The sequence below is a fragment of the Gekko japonicus genome, unplaced genomic scaffold (genome assembly GCF_001447785.1).
Source record: "Gekko japonicus isolate JY-2015 unplaced genomic scaffold, Gekko_japonicus_V1.1 scaffold442, whole genome shotgun sequence".
NCBI lineage: Eukaryota > Metazoa > Chordata > Lepidosauria > Squamata > Gekkonidae > Gekko > Gekko japonicus.
In genome coordinates this window covers 442,015-464,905 of record NW_015174288.1, presented here as the reverse complement: position 1 = coordinate 464,905, position 22,891 = coordinate 442,015, and the positions used below count along the sequence as shown (strand labels likewise).

General features: G+C 48.6%; 1 protein-coding gene across 1 annotated transcript; it reads left to right on the top strand.

Annotated features, from left to right (window-relative positions):
• The first annotated feature begins 4,526 nt into the window (after positions 1–4,526).
• Positions 4,527–22,662, top strand: CPN1 (carboxypeptidase N subunit 1). The gene is made up of 9 exons (XM_015423995.1): positions 4,527–4,749; positions 6,442–6,638; positions 7,784–7,939; positions 8,834–9,016; positions 11,499–11,610; positions 11,985–12,124; positions 12,343–12,442; positions 13,416–13,534; positions 22,519–22,662. The coding sequence occupies exons 1-9, from the start codon at positions 4,527–4,529 to the stop codon at positions 22,660–22,662; spliced, it is 1,374 nt and encodes a 457-aa protein (XP_015279481.1).
• Positions 22,663–22,891: the final 229 nt, after the last annotated feature.

The following is a 22,891-nucleotide window of genomic DNA, read 5'->3' as shown; positions in this document are numbered from 1 at the left end:
AAGAGAATTAAAAACAGTATCTGGCAGTCTGGTTTTCAAATCAATTTGATATGCCCCCACCCCAGTATTTCTCATAGGAAAGAAGGAAATAGGAAGAAGTGCTCTTTTGATAAAATTGGGCATGTTTTTCTTGCATGAATACATGTGCAGTTGCATGGAAATGAAAGCATATACTACCATCACCATGTGAAGACTCACAGTTGTCAGATTTTTCTACTTGTATACTACTGCTTTTCATGTAGGAAATGCACATAATTTGTAGACATAATTATGGTGACAAGGGCAGAAGTGCTGTTTTCACTGTGTGGATGGCTGTGAAATTTATATGCACCCAGGGAACCCTAAAGATAGTGCAATCTGAATGGCTCAAATCTTGACCTGTAGCCTGACATTATAGGAATTCCAGTACCCTAAAGAGGAATGCCAAATTTAATATACAGAACAATATTTACTAAAAGTATATTGAGTTTATTTGTCCTCGCCTCCTGTGTAGAATCCTGCAATAACTCCCATCTTGCATCTTTAGTAAAGGGCATGGGGCCATAAAACAGTAAAGGCTATGCCCACTATTCACTATAACCTATTCACCCACTAAAGACCACCATATTCAAGGCTCAAGAGTGGCACTGATGTGCGCATTGTTTCAGCCAGACTTCCCATTTCTACCTCTAGATTTCTGTATCTACATTCTCTGGCTTGGATGTAAAAGCCAACAGTCTGAAATCAGAGGCAGACATTCATTCAGTATAGTTTCTGGAGTGGATGCTCAGCCTAGACTGTTCTTTTGAAGCAATGAGTGGCTTCAGGAACCACCCAACAGCTCCATGTTTAGGGAGCTGATTCTTAACATGGTCATGTTTAGGTGCCATGCTTGACTTCCTTGACACAAGCTGGAGTCCTAGTGTCCTCCCCACTTCTAAGCCTTGATTTTGCTTGAGACTACATGGTCAAAATCCATTTGTATCTCTGCTGCCCTTAGCAGCCAACTTGCATCAAAAACCTACTGGCTGAAGCTGACTCCATTTAACTTGTCCATATGTTTCAGCCTCTAGCAATTCATTTCATCTGTGTAAATTGCACCACATGGGTAGCCAACCCTATTTTTGGGCCTGGGGTTGATTTTAAACCCTTCAACAATGTGCTGATGCAGACAAACACTGAGGGAAGAAGAAGAAGAAGAAGAGATTGGATTTATACCCCACCCTTCACTACCCAAAGGTGTCTCAGAGCGGCTTACAAACTCCTTTCCCTTCCCCTCCCCACAACAGACACCCTTGTGAGGTAGGTGGGGCTGAGAGAGAGCTCTTGACAGAAACTGCTCTTTTTCAAGTACAGCTCTTATCAGAACTATGGCTTGCCCAAGGTCATCCAGCCAGGTGCCAAGTGGAGGAGTGGGGAATCAAACCTGGTTCTCCCAGATTGGAGTCTGCGCACTTAACCACTACACCAAACTGGGAGGAGGTATGCTGCAAGTCAAGGATTGTCACTTCTGTTAACTGCTTCTGCACCATTGCTGGGGAGTATAAAATTAGTTTCTGCCAGAAGCTTAAGTACAATAGTCACATTTACAGTCCTACAGGTCAGATGCAGGCAATGTGCTCTCCCCTAGCTGTGTTGCACAGTATCCTTGATAATACTAAGTCCCATGCCTTTGCCTTTCATTCCAAAGGAAGCAGACTATTCATGCACACCTCTGTATTTGTATTAAAGATGTTTTGATTAATACCAGTGAAGTTTCTTTCCATTATTTCCCAAAGGAAGGGTGGAAGGGTTGGATCAAATAAGAAATCATCCAACATGTTTTTAAATGGGAGGAATTGCCCAGTGCTTTATCTCCTGGTATTTCTCAGTTACATTCCAGAAGCCCAGATTGGATGGACCTTGGTGGATCTAGTGGAAGGCTTTCTCTTCTTCATTCAAAACCTAGGCTGGCATTTTACTATAGGTAATCTCCAGCAGTAAAGGTGATTAATGTCATGGTTGGGGAAGGGGGGTCTTTGTGAATTAGTTGTTTGCATTTGGAAAAACCAGACTTGTCTCAGCCCTGTTACTAATACTGTTAACCTACACCAGACAGGAAGTAAATTTATTTATTAGATTTTTAGTTGCCACTCACCCAAAGGGTCTTATGGCAACTTACAACATTAAAACCAATAAGGTAAAAACATAATAAATAACAAATGTAAATTATTAACATTAAAATATGTGGCTATCAGCATGCCATTATTAAAACAGACCAAATGTAGTTACCCTCCAAAGGCCAACCTAAACAATTCAGCTTTGTACGCCCTGCGGAAACGAAAAAAGTCCAGCAGGACACGGGTGTCATCAAAGAGTACGTTTCACAGGGTGTAAGGGCCACAACTGAAAAGGCCCTTCCCCCGGTGACAGCTAACTGAGCCATCCTGGGGACTTGCTTGTCGTCTCCTCCTTTCTCCAGTGCTGCTGCTGCGTCGTCGTAGCTTGCTTTCCCAAACTCAATAGCTCAGGAGAGATAGATAGGAAAGCTTCTGCTCCCTGCACTGGGCTGAGGCTCCTCCCCCTCCCAGATTGCTACAGCACAGACATTTTGATGCAATAATTCAGGGCAAGAAGTGTCAGTTATCAGAGACTGTTAAATAAAATACTGCAAGAATGCTAGTGTTTCAAGCATCTTGTTATTTTAAGTTTAAAAAAACCTTTGTGTTTGTGTCCTTTATAAAGTTTATTATCTCCACTACCTGGCATTACATTTTATGACACACATGGCCCGGCCCGACAAAGTCCAATTTATGTCAAATCCGGCCCTTCATAACAAATGAGTTCGACACCCCTGCCCTAGATGATGACCGAAGGAAGCATGGGTGCTTGTAACAGGAGAGGCATTCCCATAGCTATGAGGGTCCCAGACCATTAAGGGTTTTAGTTTAGTGCCAACACTTTGAATTGGATACACAGACAATTTGGTAACTGATTCTCACTTTTTAGTTCTGAAATTTAGCTGCTATTCTAGTATCTACTTAACACTGATAAGAATTTTGAGGAACAGTTGAGGAATAGTTAATCTGACTAGAGGAAACTTATATCTTACTTTGAGGCTGCCCAGCTTTTCTCTTGCCAGCCTTCTTGATTACTTCACCTTCTAACATAAGGCTGGGAAGTAAGACAGCCATAATCATGACCATCACATGAAGTTAAGGCTTGTATGTGGAGCAGAGTGACGACCACTTGATAATTTCATAAAAGGAAGAACCATTAACTTGTAATTTAAATTACTAATTACAAATAAAATGGAAGGGGGGTTAATTATCTAGCATAATAATAATAAAGTCCTCTTTCTCTAAACCTAAAAATGTATTCCTATGTTGGTTATTAGAAATAGTCATCTACTTTTGGGTACTAATATAAACAAAATGATGGTGTTTAGGTGAACCATAGTCCAGAACTTTCTCTGCTGGCCAAAAAAAAAAAAAAAAGCTCTAATACTGCAAGTTCAGTTTGGCACTCTGGAGTCCAAATTACTTTATTTTTTTTCTGGTAAAACCCTAGAGTGGGATGGCAAGAGTTTCAAATTTAGGCAGAATGTAGCAATAATACTTTGCTAACCCCAGGAATTGACAAGAAAAGAGTTTTAGCAAAGGAGAGAACAAACTTTTTTTTTTTGGCCCCCCGAAGGGGAATTCTTTTTATTTTGCATTTTCTACACACTACAAATCTGGAAGAGAACAAACTTGAAACACATCTCTAACTTTGCTTACTTCCCCCATTATGTTCAAGTAGACCAAGTGTGATTACTGTTTAGGTTTCCTTTGGTGCCTTCCCATAAAACCAGCTAATCTTGCAATCAGTTCTTGTAATCACTATTTGAATCCATGCACAGACTCAAGAACAAGCAATGCAGTTAAAGAGTTAAGGGATCTTGTTTATCCTCATCTCTTGTAGACTGTAACATCACCATGTTGTTATGCCTTGAATACGGCCCATACCTTGAGGAGGGTATCCAAAATTCGAGCATTTAAAATAGGTTTTACTGCAACCTGAGGTCCCCCTTTCCCAGGTTTGCAGAACCCTAAATCATAACTACAGCTGGTCCTATTGTGTGGCTCTGCCTGTCCACATGGGCCCTGGTTGCTTCCCAGGCTGAGCCCTGGCATAAATGAAGATACTGCAACCTCCTGTGCGCTCCTTGTTTGTAAGATTTTGATCTGGTGGGAGTCAGTCCCCTGTTTACCCTTCAGTTAATAAATGCCCAGAAATCAGCACAACTTTCCAAACATGCAGAGGCTTTGAGTGAATCTGGCTCCAGGAAGGGGGGCAGAGGAGAGCAAGGCGAAAGCTCAGAGCTATAAATTCTTCCTGAGCTGTGAGGGGCATTCAGTGAGATACGCCTCCCACCACCACCACCACCACAGGTGCAGGGGGCTGGCACTTGGCTGTGAAACTGGAGAGAGCTGGTTCCAGCTTGCACTTTAGTTCTTTCTAGGAAGGGAGCCTGGGCTGTGTGCATCTTTTCAGTGCAGAGGGCAGCTTGTCCATCCCCCAGGAGGATGTCTCAGTGGCTCTGGCTCCTTGGGAAAATCCTGCTCTTGACAAGAGTGGCTGCCTCCGTGAACTTCTTCCACCACCGCTACGAAGACCTGGTGCAAGCCCTGTTTGACGTGCAGGGTGCGTGCCCGTATGTTACGAGGCTGTACAGCATTGGCCGCAGCATCCAGGGCCGCCACCTCTATGTACTGGAGTTCAGCGACTACCCTGGCATCCATGAGCCCAGTAAGTGTGCCGGGGGAGGGGGGACACCCCTTTCCTACAGCTGGGTAATTGCTTCTTTTGCCGCACCGCTGCCTCATGCCAGGGCCAGGAGCAGTAGGGCTTAGTGCTCTCCTGGCGCCAGACCAGCAGTAACCCCTTTGCCAGCAAAATCCATCTGGCCCCCTGGCACTGCTGGCATGGAAAGCACAAACTTCAGAAAGCCCAGGGAGATGAAAGGTTGCGCAGGAGTTGACTCTAATAACTTGTATTTATTTTAGTATGCAAAGTCTTTGAATTGTTTGCCCTTGATCAGCCTCACAAGGCTGTGGGGTACAATTTTGCTCCCATCTTACACAAGAAGGACTGAGACTGAGACATAAGTGACCACAAGCTGGCTGAGGTAGAATCTAAGCTCAGTTCCCCAGGGTTCAAGTCCAGCTCCGTACCCCTCTTCTACAGGGATTCTAGGAAGAGCCGTGGCAGACCAGAGAGGCTGGGTTGGGGTTTGTTTGATGAGGGAATAAGCCAAAGTTTTCCCTTTCCTTTGGTGCTCTGTTGCTTTTTGTGCTGCTATGAATACCTGAAGGGAAAGCAAGGCAGGGACAGGTTACTAGGTCAAGATGGTTCTGCTGTAAACCAGGATGGGAGCATAGGCACCAAAGTGGCAAGACACTTTTTTTTTTTTGCTTGCAAAGTGTTCAGGGCAGAATTCTAGCCTGACAACAGTCCTGTGAGGTAGACTTGCTAATTTCAAGGTTGGAGCAGATGGAGATGTTTTAAACAGCCCTGGAGCAAGCTATCCCAAGTGGGCGTGGAGAGCAGCGTCTGTAGTGCACTTGGCTTAAGCTTGCTCCTGATGCCATTGGCTCTTCAGGGCAGGCACCACTGTCAACTTTCTTGGTAAGTTAAAGGGCCACTCCAACCCTGCTCAAGGTCAAGTAGTCTCCCACACTGATTAAGAAAGCCTGGAGGCCACCCAATCAGACAAATGATAGGCAGGGAACCAAGAGGAAGGATTAAGATTCTGGAGAAGAGCAGATAGGAAAGGACAGAAGGCTGTAGATAGGTGGGGAAGTGCTGTGTGAATTATGGCTTCTTTGACCTGACTCCCTTTGGGACAGTAAGGGTAATAAACCCCACCACCCCTTCACTTCTTCTCTGTGTTTTTAAGCAGCCCCCCCCCCTGCTGCTGCTGCTGCTGTATCTGTGGGGATGAGTGGAAAGTGTCCTTTTGGAACGTGAGCGAGGGAGCTTTCACCCTCCTGCACCTTGGATGGTGCTTAGAGTTAAAGGGGCCACTGTATGGGGGAAATGGTTTTCAGCAAAAGAATTTTTGAGTCCAGGCCAAGCTGAAGGATTGATTTGATTTTGCAGTTTAGTTTTAACCCCCTTGAGGCCTTTGAAGTCAGGAATGTGACATACCAGTGAGTAAGAGGAGCCAGTGAGTGGGTGAGAGAGAGGAGCCGAATCCACAGCGGAAGGGGCCTCTGGCTATGCAAAACAGTGGAATGGAGGCCCTGGCCATGTTGACCTGGATGAAGTCTTCTCAACAGTCCTGCATAAAAAACTCTTGTCTTCTGCATCCATGCCCCCACACACACACACTCACACAAATGGGAAATCTAGTCTCCTCTCTGTTTCTAGTTACCCCTCCCCCATTGTATGGTATCCCCCTGTTCTGCTCCAATGTCAGCAACTCTCTCACTTTCTTAGTGGAGCCGGAGTTCAAGTATGTGGCAAATATGCATGGAAATGAAGTACTTGGTCGGGAGCTGTTAATTCAGCTTGCAGAGTTCCTGTGTGAAGAATATCGGCATGGCAACCAACGCATCACCCAGCTTATCCATGATACACGCATTCACCTCTTGCCCTCAATGAACCCTGATGGATATGAGGTGGCAGCTGCCCAGGTACCAGGCAAGCATCTCTTTTTTATCTCAGCAGTCATGGAGATAGATGAATTTTGTATTGGGGAGAAGGGAGGAGTACTAAGGGAGCCAAACCTGTTGATCTGCACCTTTGCTTAGAGATCTGATCCAGAGTAGCTCTAGGCACTCCAGGTACATTCTGACAAGTGGCAACCAAAACAGATTAAACGGCATAGTGAGAATGGCCCATTTAACAATTCAATACCATTTATCTGAGTGTAACAGCCACATCAGAGCTCCAAGGCCCCAGACCCGTGATTATTGTGTTGACAGGCCTCCGGTATCCCTATAACCATTGAAGAAGAAGAGAAGAAGAAGAGATTGGATTTATACCCTGCCCTTCACTACCCAAAGGAGTCTCAGAGCGGCTTACAAACTCCTTTCCCTTCCCCTCCCCACAACAGACACCCTGTGTGGTAGGTGGAGCTGAGAGAGCTCTTGACAGAAACTGCTCTTTTTCAAGAACAGCTCTTATCAGAACTACGGCTTGCCCAAGGTCATCCAGCCAGGTGCAAGTGGAGGAGTGGGGAATCAAACCCGGTTCTCCCAGATTAGAGTCCGCACACTTAACCACTTCACCAAACTGAACCTGAAAACTATGCTGAAATCCCTGTTCCAGTTCCCAGACCACCAGGATCTGAAACCAGTTTAGTTTCACTCTAGAAAAGTCTGTAGTTCTTGGCTTTTTAAGCCAGAGCAGATATTGTACTGACTGGGGCTTGGGACACCCACAGGACACTCACCAGTCAGTTCCTCTTTCTGTTTTAAACTAACTGGAGATCCAGATTGGTCATAGTGCGGTTCTCAGACCTTTTCCTCCCATTCTGTGTCCATGAGACAACCCATCCATCTAATTCAATCTGGTCGCAAGGTTCTCTGATACCAAAAAGATGGTGATTAGGTCCTGACAGTGTTTGGCAATGTCAGAGAGCTCTGCTCAAAGGATATCTTAGTTGTGTTTTCTTTGCCAGCTATAACACAGCAACATCCAGCAGTTCTGAAGAGCTATAGCCTCCTGCAATATTAGAACTGCTGCTCTCTCCCTCAGCATTAGCTATAAGATAGGGTTTGGGGTGTATTCAACGAACCTTTGGGCTCACATGTGGATGCATTCATTCTCTCTCTAGAGCCAAGGTGTTTTGGGGTACCTCACAGGGAGAAACAACGCCAATGGAGTTGACCTCAACCGTAACTTCCCTGACCTCAACACCATCATGTATTACAATGAGAAACATGGTGGACCCAACCATCACATCCCCTTGCCAGACAACTGGAGAAGTCAGGTAGCATGTTGTACCTTACTCAATGCCTTCTGCCTGCTGGACGTATTGCACCCTTTTTTGAGCACTCAGTGTCTCTAGGATGTGATAATTCAAGCTCATCTGTTCAGTTCTTTTCCTTTCTTCCATCTCCTCAACTCTGGTTTCAGGGCTTGGATGGCCTATTTCAGTGATCAGATAGCTGTCTGTATTTATTTATTTAAACATTTATACCCTGCTTTTCTTCACAATGAGGACTCAATATAACATCATTCTCCCCTCCTCCATTTTATTGTAACACCAACAACCCTGTGAGGTATGTTAGGCTGAAAGACACTGACTGGCTGAAGGTCACTGAGCAAGCTTTCATAAAAGAGTGGGGATTTGAACCTGGGTCTCCTAGATTCTAGTCTGATGCTTTAACCACTACATCAGGCTGGCTTTCCAACACACATAGAAGGGATACTTCTGCTTTTTCCATCCCTACAGCTGCTAAATATGACTTGCAGAAATCAACATGGGCCATGTATTTGGCTTCTTACAACAGTACAGAAGAATAAGTTTCCCATTTGCCATTATACTTTTGTTCTTCACTGACTGCTAGTCCATAAATTGATAAAGAGTTTGTGCTACAGCACTCCTGGGACCATACTATTTCAGCACACAGGGTACGGGAATTCCAAGTGTGATTACTCTCTCATTTTCCTTGCACATACAAAACTGACATGCCAGGGAGAAGGCTATGCTACAGCCTCTCTCTGTCTGACATCGTAACTTTCCATGGCTATTAGTAGGAGACCATTCAGTCATGCACCCCTACATCTGAAGTTCCTGTATCTTGTGCATTTACCCAACTGGGAGGGCTGGAAATCTGGAGGTGCTTCCCCCTTGGCCTCTTGTGCTTCTGTTCCTTTGCAGGTGGAACCAGAGACTCTGGCTGTGATTCAGTGGATGAAAAGCTACAATTTTGTCCTCTCAGCCAATCTTCATGGTGGCGCTGTAGTTGCCAATTACCCATATGACAAAGCCCAGGTGCAAAGGAGCCGGAACTATTGGCCCAGAATGGAGACCCCAACTCCTGATGACACCCTCTTCCAGAAGGTGAGATGGCAAAGCCAAAAGCAAGATGTGATGCAGAGAATGGAGGGAACCAATAAGCATACGCCATACAGGTACTCTTAGAAGATCTAGAAGTGAAAGGATCACATTATTGTTTAGTGTTCATCAATGTTCCCTCTAAGCTGTGGAGTCCTTTGAGCAAAAATTCTATTTTGTGAGCTACTGGCACTAAAGCTGCGAGCAAGTGATTTGGCTGCTGCACAAATCAGTTTGCTCTGGAGCCCTGCTTCCTGAGCTGAGACAGAAAGGTGTGAGCCAGAGGCTAAAAAACTGTGAGCTAGTGCACACTAACTCAGCTTAGAGGGAACGCTGGTGTTCATTACCCTCTTCTATCAAACTGAGCTTGGCTTGTAATTAAGGTGTTCAGTTTAATGTGCTGAGCAGGTGAGGCTAATGAATAAATAAGAGCTTTATTTGACCATAACAAAAACTACTTTTTAATGCAAAGAAGAAAGACATGAAAAGCTGCTTTTTTCTGTTATACATCTGTTGCTGTTGTCAAAGAGAACATCTGTATGATGATCATCCTTATAACACCACTGAAATGCAGAGGGCATATGTGGGAAGCATAGTGGAGTCAAAGCCCTCCTGACAAGAATAGGTATGTGGTCTGGTAAATAGCTTTCATCATTAAGATTAAATTTAATAATGTATCGGGGGGTGGCAGATTTAACTTCAGGTACCATATAGATAGATCAGTCTGCATCAGAACATGAAATAGGGTAGTGAAAGGATATATAAATGGCAAAAGTAAAAGCAAGGAAAGCAGGTGATTAAGTAAGGATACCACTTTGGAGGGGGCAGAGACCAGGACAGTTTGAATGAACAGAACATAAGCAGATCACAGAGTTGGAAGGGGCCATGCAGGCCATCTAGTCCAACCCCCTGCTCAATGCAGGATCAGCCTAGACTGCATCCCTGACACGTGTTTGCCCTGTGTCAGAACCCACAGCTTACAACAAAGTACACACATTCAGGAATGGTTATACGTTAATTGCAAAGCTATAGATGCAGTAACACAGGCACTGTTAAGAATGGCGCCTACCTATTGAGCATAATAGGATATAGGGCATTCGTATGCACACACACCCACACACCCGGCATGGGCCAATTAGCTACCCTCCTGCGCGCGGGATCAGCTAGGAAACAGTTAGGTGGCGAAAGCTGGGAAATAGTAATCTCTCACGGTACCTAGGAGACTTCCAGACAATACAACTTCCAACATAACCTCCTCCAGCACATCTGTAAAGATAAGCGTTGGGGCACAGGCAAAACAGTAGAGACAGGAATGCAATAGCAATTACCAAGACACAGAAGGAACTCCCCCACCCCATGGCAGCATAGCTGACACCCTGCCACTGTTTAAAGACTGCCAGTGAGTGGGAGCTCACCACCTTCGGCCAGGCAGCTGATTCCACTCTTGAACAACTCTTACTGTAAAAAAGCTTTTCCTAATATCCAGCCAGTACCTTCCCACCTTAGTTTAAACTTGGTGGGCTCCCTTATCCTGGACAGTTCATATTACTTGGAATGGAAGAGAATGATAAGAATGCAAACTGTAAGAAGCTGCTGTGAACCGGAGGAGGCTGGAGGGGCTTGCCCTGCACGACAAGAATCACCATTAGTGGGTTGCCTTGTGCTTGGGTTTCTTATGACTCCTTGATACTTTGCAGCAGTTGGCATAAGGCCTCTTTAACTGCTTTGGGTATTATACCAGGGCTGAAATGTCCATATAAGTCTATTTTTTAGCAGGGTTGTTGATCCAGTTTTGTTTGGCAGCCTTCAGCTTTACACTGAGGGTCAGACTTCAGCGGCCCAATCTATATAATGCAAAGCAGGTTGTGCTGACTGCATATAAATTGGGGGTGGGGGATTTAAAATGCAAAAAAGCGTTGTATCCTTCTCCCAGCCAGTTTTCTCCCAGCTGGGGTTACTTGCAGTCTTGAAGTCCTACTAGAATAAAACGGCTGGAAAGAGCAATTTTTAGAGTCAGATCAGAGGATCAAGACTAGAACTACTTTCAGAAACAGCATGTAGGACAGTACATTTCAGACTGTCCTGCTTTAGAAAACAGGCAAGGGAGTCTCATTTATCAGCACGCTGTTATGTAAATAATGCCTCTCCGATGGAAAAATAACTTGTCAGGAAAATGGAGTGCTAGACTAAATGGCTACTGATCCGATCTAGCAAGGCAATTCCTATGTTCTGATAGTTATGGTACTTTTCACCAAGCGTGGGGTTCTCTTGGCTTGATCTGAAGTGCACCAGAGTTTCAGGACATGATATCATTGTACACAGGGTGGGGGTGGATAGAAGCCTCTTGTGTTGTAAGGGATGATTGCTAAGATTCCCCCCCCCCCCGCTCACAGTGGAATGGGTTTCAGTCTGGAATATGCACTCTGTGGTGTGAGTAAAAGGAAGTGTTAAAAGTATGTTACCAACCAACTTGCCATTTTCTTTGCAGCTGGCAAAGGCCTATTCCTATGCTCATGGATGGATGCACCAGGGCTTCAGCTGTGGGGACATATTTCCTGGTGGCATCACAAATGGGGCCTCCTGGTATTCACTCAGCAAGGGTAAGGAGAAGGGGTAAGGTTTTACAGGCAAAGATTTGAAATGTGAAAGGGAAGCTGAAAATAATCGGACTGATATCTCAGTTGGTTATGCTTAGAAACTAAGTGTGGTTCCTACAATAAATTTATTTTCAGTGTACTCTCAGCTGCCTGGGGTGGAGTATGTCATACTTGCTCTGTTGTAAGCCGTCCTGAGCCCTGCTTGCAGGGAAGGGCGGCCTAGCAAATCCAATCAAATAATAAATAAATACTGAAAGATGACGTGCATTTAAAATAAAGAAATGTGTTGGAGGAGGAAGAGGGAGGAGAAGCCTACAGTGTCCCAGTTCAATACCATGACGGCTCTTCCAACTGTTCCCCGACCCTCTGATTTGTAGGGATGCAGGACTTCAATTACATACACACCAACTGCTTTGAGATTACCCTTGAATTAAGCTGCAATAAGTTCCCACCACAGGAGGAACTGGAACGTGAGTGGCTGGCAAACCGAGAAGCACTGGTCACCTACTTGGAGGAGGTAATGAAGCTGCCAGGAAGCCACCCTGTCCCCTCCTAGTGCCTCAGCTGGGGCTTGACCTCTGTCCCATGTTCATTACATGGGGGGGAGGCTGTCAAGTACTGTCCCATAGAATTAAGAAAGCCCTGTTCCTGGTCTTGATAGTGTGAACTGCTATTGTATCCTCCCCAAGGGCCAGGATCCCAGTCATAATGCCTCTCCGCATCTGTCTTCTGCAGATTCACCAGGGAATCAAAGGTTTGGTGCTGGATGAGAACAACAATAAACTGGCAGGTGCTGCCATTTCTGTCCAAGGAATTGGCCATGATGTCACCTCTGGTTTGTACCCAGCTTGACCTCAGGCTTGTTTTCTTAAGTAACACTTGCATTATTTTACATTTATTTACATTTCCAACTTATGTGAGTTGAATGCAGACCATCCATTAATTAGGACATGAATTTGCTTTGAAAAGTATATTCCTCTGCTTTTTGTATTGTGTGAATATCCCACCCCTTTCTCATGGCTATATAAAGCCTGTCCTTCAATATGTCCTGCAGAAGCAAAGGAATACGGCAGATATTACAAGGCTGGTAGAGACCGTGCATATGTTTGTGATGTACTGTACAGTCAGAGACTGTGCACATATCTGTGTACGGTCTTGTACACCCACTTCCAAGATCCATTCATCTTCCTCTGAGATACCAGAGACTACCAGAATTAGTAGAATCAGAGATGGAGGGTTGGACCTATCAGTCTGTCAGCAGAGGTTGCTGGCAGACACAGATCTTCCCTGATTTCCCTTCTCCCTAACAGCCCCTTCTTGATTGTCGATTCCTGGGGTCACAAGTGCTTCATATGAAGCAACAGCCATGTGGGTCAGTGGGCCACAGTGCAGAGGAGGAAGGGGGCAAAATCACCCTTCCTGTCTCTTCCATCAGTGGAGCTGCACTGATAAAGGAGGCATGAGGGAGTGATCTCCCCCCCCCCTTCTCAGTGCCTACTGACCTGAAAGATGGTTACTTGATGTGGGTCCCGTGACTCAGAGAATCAGCTTTCCCATATATAAATACTAAAAGATTCAGAACTTTTCTTGTGAGATTTTTGGTGTGCAGGATTGGTGTCTAATGGCTGAATTCTGGGAGTGGTCCACTTGTTCTCCGACCTGGCACACAATGGGAGATTGGCAATTGGTGGATCTGTAATTCAGCAGCACTCCTACTAGAGGAGCAGTTAGCACCCCTGCAGACATGAGGTTGTGCTTTTTTTTGTTCTGCCATTTCCATCTTCTCAGCATCTCATTCTTTCTTCCAGGTGAGCATGGTGACTATTTTCGACTGCTGTTGCCTGGCACTTATGATGTTACCGCATCAGCAGATGGGTATCAGCCACAGACAGTGATGGTGACAGTGGGTCCAGCCGGACCCTCAGTGGTAAGTTCTGCTACCAGGCTGAAGGTAATAGGTTATGTCAAATGGGCCATAAGGACATGAATTGGGGTAAGACCAGCAGAGAAAAGAAGAAGAAACGTTGATTGGTACTGTACTGGCTGGCAAGCTCTGTATCTCTGGCTGCCACACCCTGGTCTATTTGTCAGAGGAAAAGCGGCAAGAGGTAGGTTCCAAAGTCTGGTGTCGTTCAGTCCAGAGTCAGGACTCCAGAGATCAAGGAGTGTCATTCAGTCCAAAGTCAGAAAGTCAGAGATTAAGCAAAGCAGTGTTGTTCAGTCCAAGTCAGAGTTCTAGGAATCAGGCAAGGCAGTGGCAGCAGGTCAGCGTCTAACGTACGCACTGCATCCATGCCCAGCAGCCTCCCTTGGGCAGCTTTATAGCCACATGCCTAATTGTCAAGCCTTCAGCCAGTTACTCAGGAACAGTCTTGCAATAACTCATTATTTGTTATCAGCAAGCAGCTGGCATCAGGCCAGGAGATGTGCACTTTGCCATCTTGCCAGCAGCTCCATTCTCAGCCTCCACCTGCGGCTCTGTAAGTCTGTAGGTTATACCAGAGGGCTGGGAAAGGCCAACTGACTTTCACCTGCTGAGCCGGGGCTGGAGGATGGTGATGGCTCCACAACAGTTGTTGGCTGTAAATCCTGACAAGCTCGCAGCTCATTTTCCTGCTGGTCAGCTTCTGTCAACTCTGGGCTGGCTACATACAGTTCCTCTTCTCTTGAGGAGTCCTTGCTATTGCCAAGCCCTGGCTGACGCATGACAGGTACCCTGAAACAAAACTGGTGGAAGTAATGGGAATATGGGGAACATCTCTGTCCTGAGCACACACACACAACTTGTGTGACACAACTGTGCCTCCTCTTTCAAACAGTGGTGGGACTGAGGTCCCTCACAGTCATCTTAGATACTGCCCTATCTGTTATTTGTTTAGAAGGATACACAACCAGTGGTCCAGGCTAGTTAATTTTAAAAAAGGCCATCTCATATATGGAGCATCTCCTAGCACTTTGGGTGTCCTGCCAGAACCTTCACTGAGGAAATATTTCCGTTTCTAAGGCTGTGTTACCACTTGCTTTCCAAAGTTATAAAATATGTAATTTTATACACTTCTGTTATGTATTCAGCCTGACATGCCCGGACTTGCCCGGGCTGGCCAGGCACAACTCTTCAATAGCTACATGTCCACAGACAATGGGTCCGTAGGATCCTAGCCGGCCCAATCAAAGGGCCAGCTTCTCAGCCGGGAGACCAATGGTCGCCCGGTTACTGTAAATAGCCTATCGGGAGTAGGGGGTGTGTTTAGGTGTACTTGGTGGCGGGTTTTCTGAACCTATATAACCAGCCTGCGAGCTGGTCCCTTCGTCTTTGTCCTGAACTAAATAAAGGTATGCTTAGCTGAAATCACTCTCCGTCTGCATACTTTTCACTGGCGACGAGGATGGGATCCACGACCCCATGAACAAAGACCCGGACGCCAACGCGAGCACCGCACCGAGCCCCGACGCCGAGACCTCCGGGAACCGCGCCGCTTCGCTTCCCAGCTCTCCGGCAACCGCTCATCGCGCAGCTCCCGGCTCCGCTTCGCTCCCTGCTGACCCCGAGAGCAGCAGCGGCCTCCACAACGCTCCCGACGCCATCGCCGTTCCAGAGGCCACCCCACCACGTGGCTGCAACACAATGGCGACCGCGACCGCAACTGAAAGCCTGCCCGCTTTCGATCTCTCCCAGCCCTCGCTGTGGGACACCTGGCTGGACACGCTGGAGAGCCGCTTCACCATCCACAAGGTGGTGGATGACGCGATGAAGAAGGCTTACCTGCTGAGCCACTGCGGAATCCAGACCCATCGGCTCCTCAAGGACTTAATCTCGCCCAAACTAACGAAGGACGAGTCATACAGCTCCTTAGTCCAGGCCCTGACCGACCATCTGGCTCCCAAACCCACGAAGTACGTGGAGCGGTTGGACTTCTTCGCAAGAGTTCAGGGCCCCAGCGAAACCACCTCCGATTTTCTGGCGGCGCTGCGGAGCCTGGCGACCCGGTGCTCCTTCCCCAGCCTCGACGATACCCTCCTGAACCAGTTCCTCGTCGGACTCCGGGAGCCGAAGCTGCAGAGGAAACTGGTGAGCCAGAACGATCTGAGCCTGGACAAGGCCATCCGGGAGGCCTCAGCATACGAACAAGCGCGACAAGACCGCCGCGCCAAGGCGGTCCACCGTACCCAAGTGAGCAGCGGCTCCGACGTCTCGGACCAAGAGGAAGTCCTGCAACTCCGACAGCGGACTCAGCAGCGACCAAAACACGCATCCTCCAGGACCAACAAGGCCCCGTCTCCAAGCCAGTGCGCCAGCTGCGGGGAGGGCCACGAACGCCGGTCGTGCCGTTTCCGGAATGCGGTCTGCCGCTCCTGCAACAAGGCCGGACACATCGCCAAGGTCTGCCGGTCCCAGGGACAACGACCGAGATCGGCCACCCACCAGACCACCGCGGAACTGCCCCTGGAGCTCCACACCGTGTCGTCCCACTTCCCACAGCACCAGGTCTGTAACCTGCCCCCCGACGGCCCAAATAAAATGCATGTGACGGTCCTCATAGAGGGAGCCCCCTGCACCATGGAGATCGACACCGGGTCGACCTACTCCATAATATCCGCGGACACGCTCCGTTCACTGTGTCCTCAGGGGGGGCCACCACTACAGAAGTCACGGGGTTTCCGGTTACGGGACTTTAACAAAAACCCCGTGGCGGTGGTGGGCTGGGGCAAGTTCCGGGTCCAGTTTCAGGGCTTCAAGGGCCAACTGGACCTACTGGTTGTGGACCGCCCCCTCTCCAGCTTGTTGGGACTGGCCTGGTTCAAGGCCCTGGGGCTCTCCGTTACGGGCATCAACCAGGTTGGAGCACAGGATTTCGGGGCGGTGTGTGCAGAATTCCCCCGCGTCTTCGATGGGACCCTGGGGCGGTACACGGGCCCCGCCATCTCCCTGGACCTAGACCCAGCGATACGCCCCATACGCATCAGGTCCCGGCTGCCCCCGATCTCCATGAGGCCGAAGGTGGAGGCCGAGCTTGATCGCCTGGTTGAGCAAGGCGTGCTAGAACCTGTGGCGTCGGCCCGGTGGGAAACCCCCATTGTCACACCAATCAAGCCGAACGGGGACGTCCGCATCTGCGCGGACTATAAATGTACCATAAACAAAGCCCTACAGCCCCACGCATACCCGGTGCCGGTAGTAAGCCAAGTGCTGGCGGCCCTGGCCGGGGCCCGGGTGTTCGGCAAACTGGACTTGGCCCAGGCGTACCAGCAGCTACCGGTGGACGCCGCCACGGCCGAGGCCCAGACCATTGCGACCCACAAGGGGGCCTTCAAAGTGCACCGCCTCCAGTTCGGGGTCTCAGTCGCGCCGGGGATCTTTCAATCTTTTATGGATTCCCTTCTTAAAGGCATCCCCGGAGTTCAGCCGTTTCTAGACGACGTGCTGATCGCCGCGCCAGACCCCTCGTCCTTCGCAGACCGTCTGAGGGCCGTTTTACAGCGCTTCGACGCGGCGGGCCTCAAGGTGAAACGGGAGAAGTGCCTACTGGGGGTGCCGCGGGTGGAGTTTCTGGGCTTCGCGGTGGACGCCGCCGGCCTGCACCCCTCCCAGGACAAGGTAGAGGCCATCACGCACGCCCCGGCCCCGAAGTCCAAGACGGAGCTACAGGCGTTCCTGGGCCTAGTGAACTTCTACCACTCCTTCTTGCCCCTGAAGGCGGCCGTCGCAGAGCCGCTCCACCGCCTCCTCGACAAGTCAGCACCATGGGTCTGGGGGCCTCCGCACGCCGCGGCTTTCCAAACAATAAAGGACCTCCTGGTCTCTAATGCGGTCCTCGCCCATTTTGACGAGGCCCTTCCCGTGGTGCTGGCGTGCGACGCTTCTCCCTATGGGGTCGGGGCGGTCCTGGGGCACAGACTACCGGATGGTCGCGAGGTCCCGGTGGCCTACTACTCGCGGACACTGTCGTCGGCCGAGCGCAACTACGCGCAGATCGACAAGGAGGCGTTGGCAATCGTGGCAGGGGTGAAAAAATTTCACCACTACTTGTACGGCCGTCCGTTCACGATCCTGACGGACCACAAGCCCCTGCTGGGCCTCCTCGCACCCGACCGGCAGACACCGCAGATAACCTCGCCCAGGGTGCTACGCTGGTCCATCTTCCTGGCGGGGTATGCGTACGACCTCGTCCATCGGCCCGGACAGGCGATGGGCCACGCTGACGCTCTGAGCCGCCTGCCCCTCCCCAAGTGCGACCCGGACCCGGCCCCCGCGCTCCTAGTTGCGAGCCTGGAAGCCCTCACGGACCAGCCGGTCCATGTTTCGGAGGTGGCACGCTGTACCTCCAAGGACAAGACATTGGGAAGGGTCTTGGACTGGGTGGTGAGGGGGTGGCCCGAGGCCAAAGGAGACCAGGACATCGCCCCGTTCGCCACCCGGAAACACGAACTCTCAACCCACAAGGGGTGCTTGCTGTGGGGAAGCCGGGTGGTCATCCCCTCGCCTTTAAGGGAACGGGTACTCACCGCCCTGCACGAGACACACCCCGGGGTGGTGCGGATGAAAGCCCTGGCCAGGAGCTATGTGTGGTGGCCAGGACTGGACGCGGACATTGAAGGGGTGGTCAAGAGGTGCCAGCCCTGCCAAGCCTCGCGGCCGGAACCACCCCGAGCGCCCGAGAGGGCCTGGGAATCCTCCCACCGTCCCTGGTCCCGCCTCCATCTGGACTTTGCTGGACCCTTCCAGGGCAAGCTGTTCTTCATCCTGGTGGACGCATACAGCAAGTGGCTGGAAGTGGTCCCCGTGCCCTCCACATCCTCGCAGGCCGCAATCCGGGCCATGTGGAGGATCTTCAGCGGCCAAGGGATCCCCGACACGCTGGTCACGGACAATGGAACCGCGTTCACCTCGGCCGAGTTCCAGGCTTTCACCAGGTACTACGGGATCCGCCACGTCCGATCCGCCCCGTTCCACCCTGCCACGAATGGCCAGGCGGAGCGCATGGTGCGCACCACAAAGGACGCACTTCGCCGACTGGACTCCACCGATTGGGACTATAAACTAGCAGCCTTTCTCTTCGGACAGCGTACCACGCCACACACCACGACCGGCCGCTCCCCGGCCGAACTACTGCTGGGCCGCCGCCTGGCCTCCCGACTGGATCGGTTACACCCAGACCGAGCAACCCCGGAGGCCCCGGGCACCGAGACGTACGAGTCGGCCAGAGGGTTCTTTCCAGAGGACCCGGTGTACGCACGAAACTACGGCCAGGGGCCCCGATGGATCCCGGCCCGAGTTGTACGGGTCAAGGGCCCCCGTTCGTACGAGGTCTCCAGCGAGGATGGCCAGATCCTCCACCGGCACATAGATCAGCTGCGCCGTCGCACGCTACAGCTGGACCCTGAGGATCCGGACGAGGACCCAGAGCCTGCCACATCGGCCCCACTCCCGGCACCGGATCCACAGCCGCCTCTCCGTGAGGAACCCGAGGCACCTCACACCGTGGTGCCAGCCTGTCCTGCCTCCTCGGCGCCCTCGTCGGTCCCAGGCCCCTCGGCTCCCAGGGCCCCCGAGACCGAACCCATCGCTACCCCGGGGCCCCGACGCTCGACGCGGCCCAAGAAGCCACCCGCCTACTTGAAGGACTTCGTCTGTGGGTGCCTTCTGAACCAAGGGGGGAGGGGTGTTATGTATTCAGCCTGACATGCCCGGACTTGCCCGGGCTGGCCAGGCACAACTCTTCAATAGCTACATGTCCACAGACAATGGGTCCGTAGGATCCTAGCCGGCCCAATCAAAGGGCCAGCTTCTCAGCCGGGAGACCAATGGTCGCCCGGTTACTGTAAATAGCCTATCGGGAGTAGGGGGTGTGTTTAGGTGTACTTGGTGGCGGGTTTTCTGAACCTATATAACCAGCCTGCGAGCTGGTCCCTTCGTCTTTGTCCTGAACTAAATAAAGGTATGCTTAGCTGAAATCACTCTCCGTCTGCATACTTAGTCCAGCCTCTGTTGATTAAATTATGAGCAAGCTTTTTTCCATATCTCTTCCAGAAACATGGCAACTTTCATAGATTATAGTTCAAAAGGTGCTGTATCTGTTCTCCCCCTCCTCAGTTCTTTAACCTGCTGTCTATTTCCCACAAGACCTAGTATAGTTTTGGGATCTACAGGTGTGTTTTACCTCAGCTATCCTATTTCATACAAAATATTACAGGTTTCCATCTGGCAATGCTAGAGTGTTGGGATGAGATGTGATTTTCATCCTGAGATGCTAAAATGATCATAGCTCTCCTCCCATTATTATCTCCTTGACATAGTGGGATGGGAAACAGACTTCGTATCTCAGTTGCTGGTAGGAACCACTTGAAAGGACAGATTAATCTCATTGAATTTACCCGTTCTACTAGTTTGTGTTCTTACACAAGGAATAAACAAAAAGATTGGCTAAGCAAGTTTGTCCTAACATTCCCTCTAGTACAATATACTTTTCACCAGAGGTAGATTCGGGGGGGGCCTCCCCCGAGGCCACTCCAGTGGCCTCCGCAAGGACTCCCAGCCCCATCCAGGAGCTTCCCCGAGGTAGCTGTGTTAGTCTGTTGCTGCAAAATAGTCCAAGAGTTCAAATAGCACCTTTAAGACTAACAAATAGCACTTTAAGACTAACCTTTAAGACTAAGACTGAGAGGTGGGTGTGGCCTTATGACACAGTTCCGGAGATGTCAGGGGGTGTGGCCTTATGACACACTTCCAGTTATGTCAGGGGTTGTGGCATATGCTAATTAGTTATGCTAATGAGTTCCCCTAGCTCTTTTTCTACAAAACGACCCCTGCTTTTCACCATCAACTGCCTCACATAGAATGCCACCCACCTGGACTTCAAGGTGGCATGCAGCCATTCACACAGCCTGTAGCTTTCCTCAGATTGTGTGGCTGTGGGTCTCTTTGTTCTCCCCCAACTTCTCTGTGAGTTTCACATCTTCTCCAGCCTAGCCCACCCCCACTGTTTTATTTTGCTCTCAGAGCGAACGCTGCCAGCTTCTCTGGAATGTTTTTAATATATCTTTTGATAATTTACTGAGAGGCTTTACTGCCAGGGAAACCCTCTCCCTCACAGAGGAGGGCTCTGGGTTTGGGGAATAAAGCTACGATTCAGGAACTTGGCTGAGCAACATATTAGGAAGAAGTGAGATAGATACTTAGTGCTGACTAGCTCAGTCCCTAGCAAAGGCCTCCTCATTCCATAAGAGCTTAAAATAAATATGTTTTAATTAGACTTACTGAGATCTTGTCATTTCGAGCATGGAATCCAGGGGAAGCAATGTTCTTATGTTTCAACCTTTTCACCATAAGTATTTGTGCACGTATTTGTGTATGAGACCTAATGCCATTTCTGAGAAAGCTGTGGTCTGTGCTTGTTTGTATACTTATATCGATACACAGCAATGTACCATAATCTCTCATTATTCCTTCTCAGTCATCAATATGTTTTTTTGCTGCATTGTAGATAGCAGCAATTTTAAGAAGACCCTCTTTAAACTGGCAAATTCTATCATAGTATTGTTTATTCTGCAACAGAGCAAGATTTGAGCTTGAACATACAAAGCTGCCTTAAACTCAATCAATCCGTTGATCCATTTAACTCATCCACAACTGCAGTACTCCAGCGTAGGGTTGCCCGTCTCCAGGTGGTATACCAAAGCAAGATAGAAAAGGCAATCTCGGTGTATGGATATCCAAACTAGAGAAAACAATCACCAAGCAATTGATAATTAATAAAGCCATCACAAAATCTTATGAAATAATCTTAAATATAGTTTTATGGTATTTTCTATCTTATACTGTATGTTGTCAAATGTATGTAAATTATTTTAACAACATGGTTCAGTATATACAAATTATATTCTAATACAACCATTAATATTCTAATATATAGATCCACTAAATAACAATGGTATGGAACCAAGGCCTGCAGCCACAAAAGCCTCAGTTCTAGATTGTTCTATAATTTGTATATACTGAACATATCTTTAAAAGAATTTACATATATTTGACAACATACAATATAAGAAGTTACCATCAAACTATATTTAAGATTATTTCATAAGATTTTGTGATGGCTTTATTAATTATCAATTGCTTGGTGATTGTCTTCTCCAGTTTAGTCTCCAGGTGGTGGCTAGAGATCTCCCAACATTACAACTTGTTCTTAGGTTACAGAGATCGGTTTCCCTAGAGCAAATGGCTTCTTTGGAGGGTGGACTCTATTTATGGCATTGTAGCTCACTGACATCCCTCCCCTCCCCTCCCCATACCCTCCCTTCCCCAGGATTTACCCCAAAAATCTCCAGGAATTTCCCAACAGAGAGCTGGCAAATCTATTCCAACTGGTAGTGGGTCTCCAATGTATTGGGCAGAGAAGGATCCTTCCCACCACCTGCCTGCTGTCTGCGATCCTTTAACTGGTGATAGTAGGGACCAGACCTTTTGTATACAAAGCATGTCTTCTGTCACTTAGCCACGACTCAACCCCTTAAATTACTTGATTGACAACATCTTGATCTCAGCAAATCCACATTACAGGAAACCTATGGACTATACTTACACTAATGATCACACAAAGAGGAGAATGGGATTGCACCTGCTAGCTCAGCCCCAACCTCCATGTGTTGAGTGGATTGTCTGAACATGTGCAGGATCTTCCATTTGATCAGGAATGCTGCAACTTCACTAACTGTGCATACACTGCTTACATATTTATATTTGTATGCACATAGGGCTCTGTTCAGACCTTCAGTTGAAAATGTGAAGGTCTGAGGATGTATGTGTTCAATGCATGTGCCTTAGAATGTATGAAGAGGACTGATGTAAGAGGGACATAGTATGTGGTTTGGCGTAGAATGGTAGCTGCGCTCCAATGGTCTTCTCTGTTCCAGGTGAATTTCCAACTCAGAGAGAGCACAGCAGACCACACCCCTGGTCCAAAGATTTCTGACAAAGGCTCCCACAGTAAAGGTCTGCACAAGAAAGTTGTGCCACGAGCTGCCCCAGAAGACAGAACTCAGCTAGATGGAAGCTGATGGAATCATGTTTAACATGAGATGTCAACAACTCTAGCAGATGAACTTTCCAAGAGGCACCCACACCCTCTCCTGTCCCCCACAAGCATGGAATGAGCTCAGACGTCCTTGTTTATTAAATGTCTAATATTTAACTTTGGTGCCGATAGAAAAGTCATTCAGGAAGGAGGGATAAGTATTAGAGCTGGGGCCCAAGCAACTATATATGAAGTGTAGGTTAGGAAAGCAG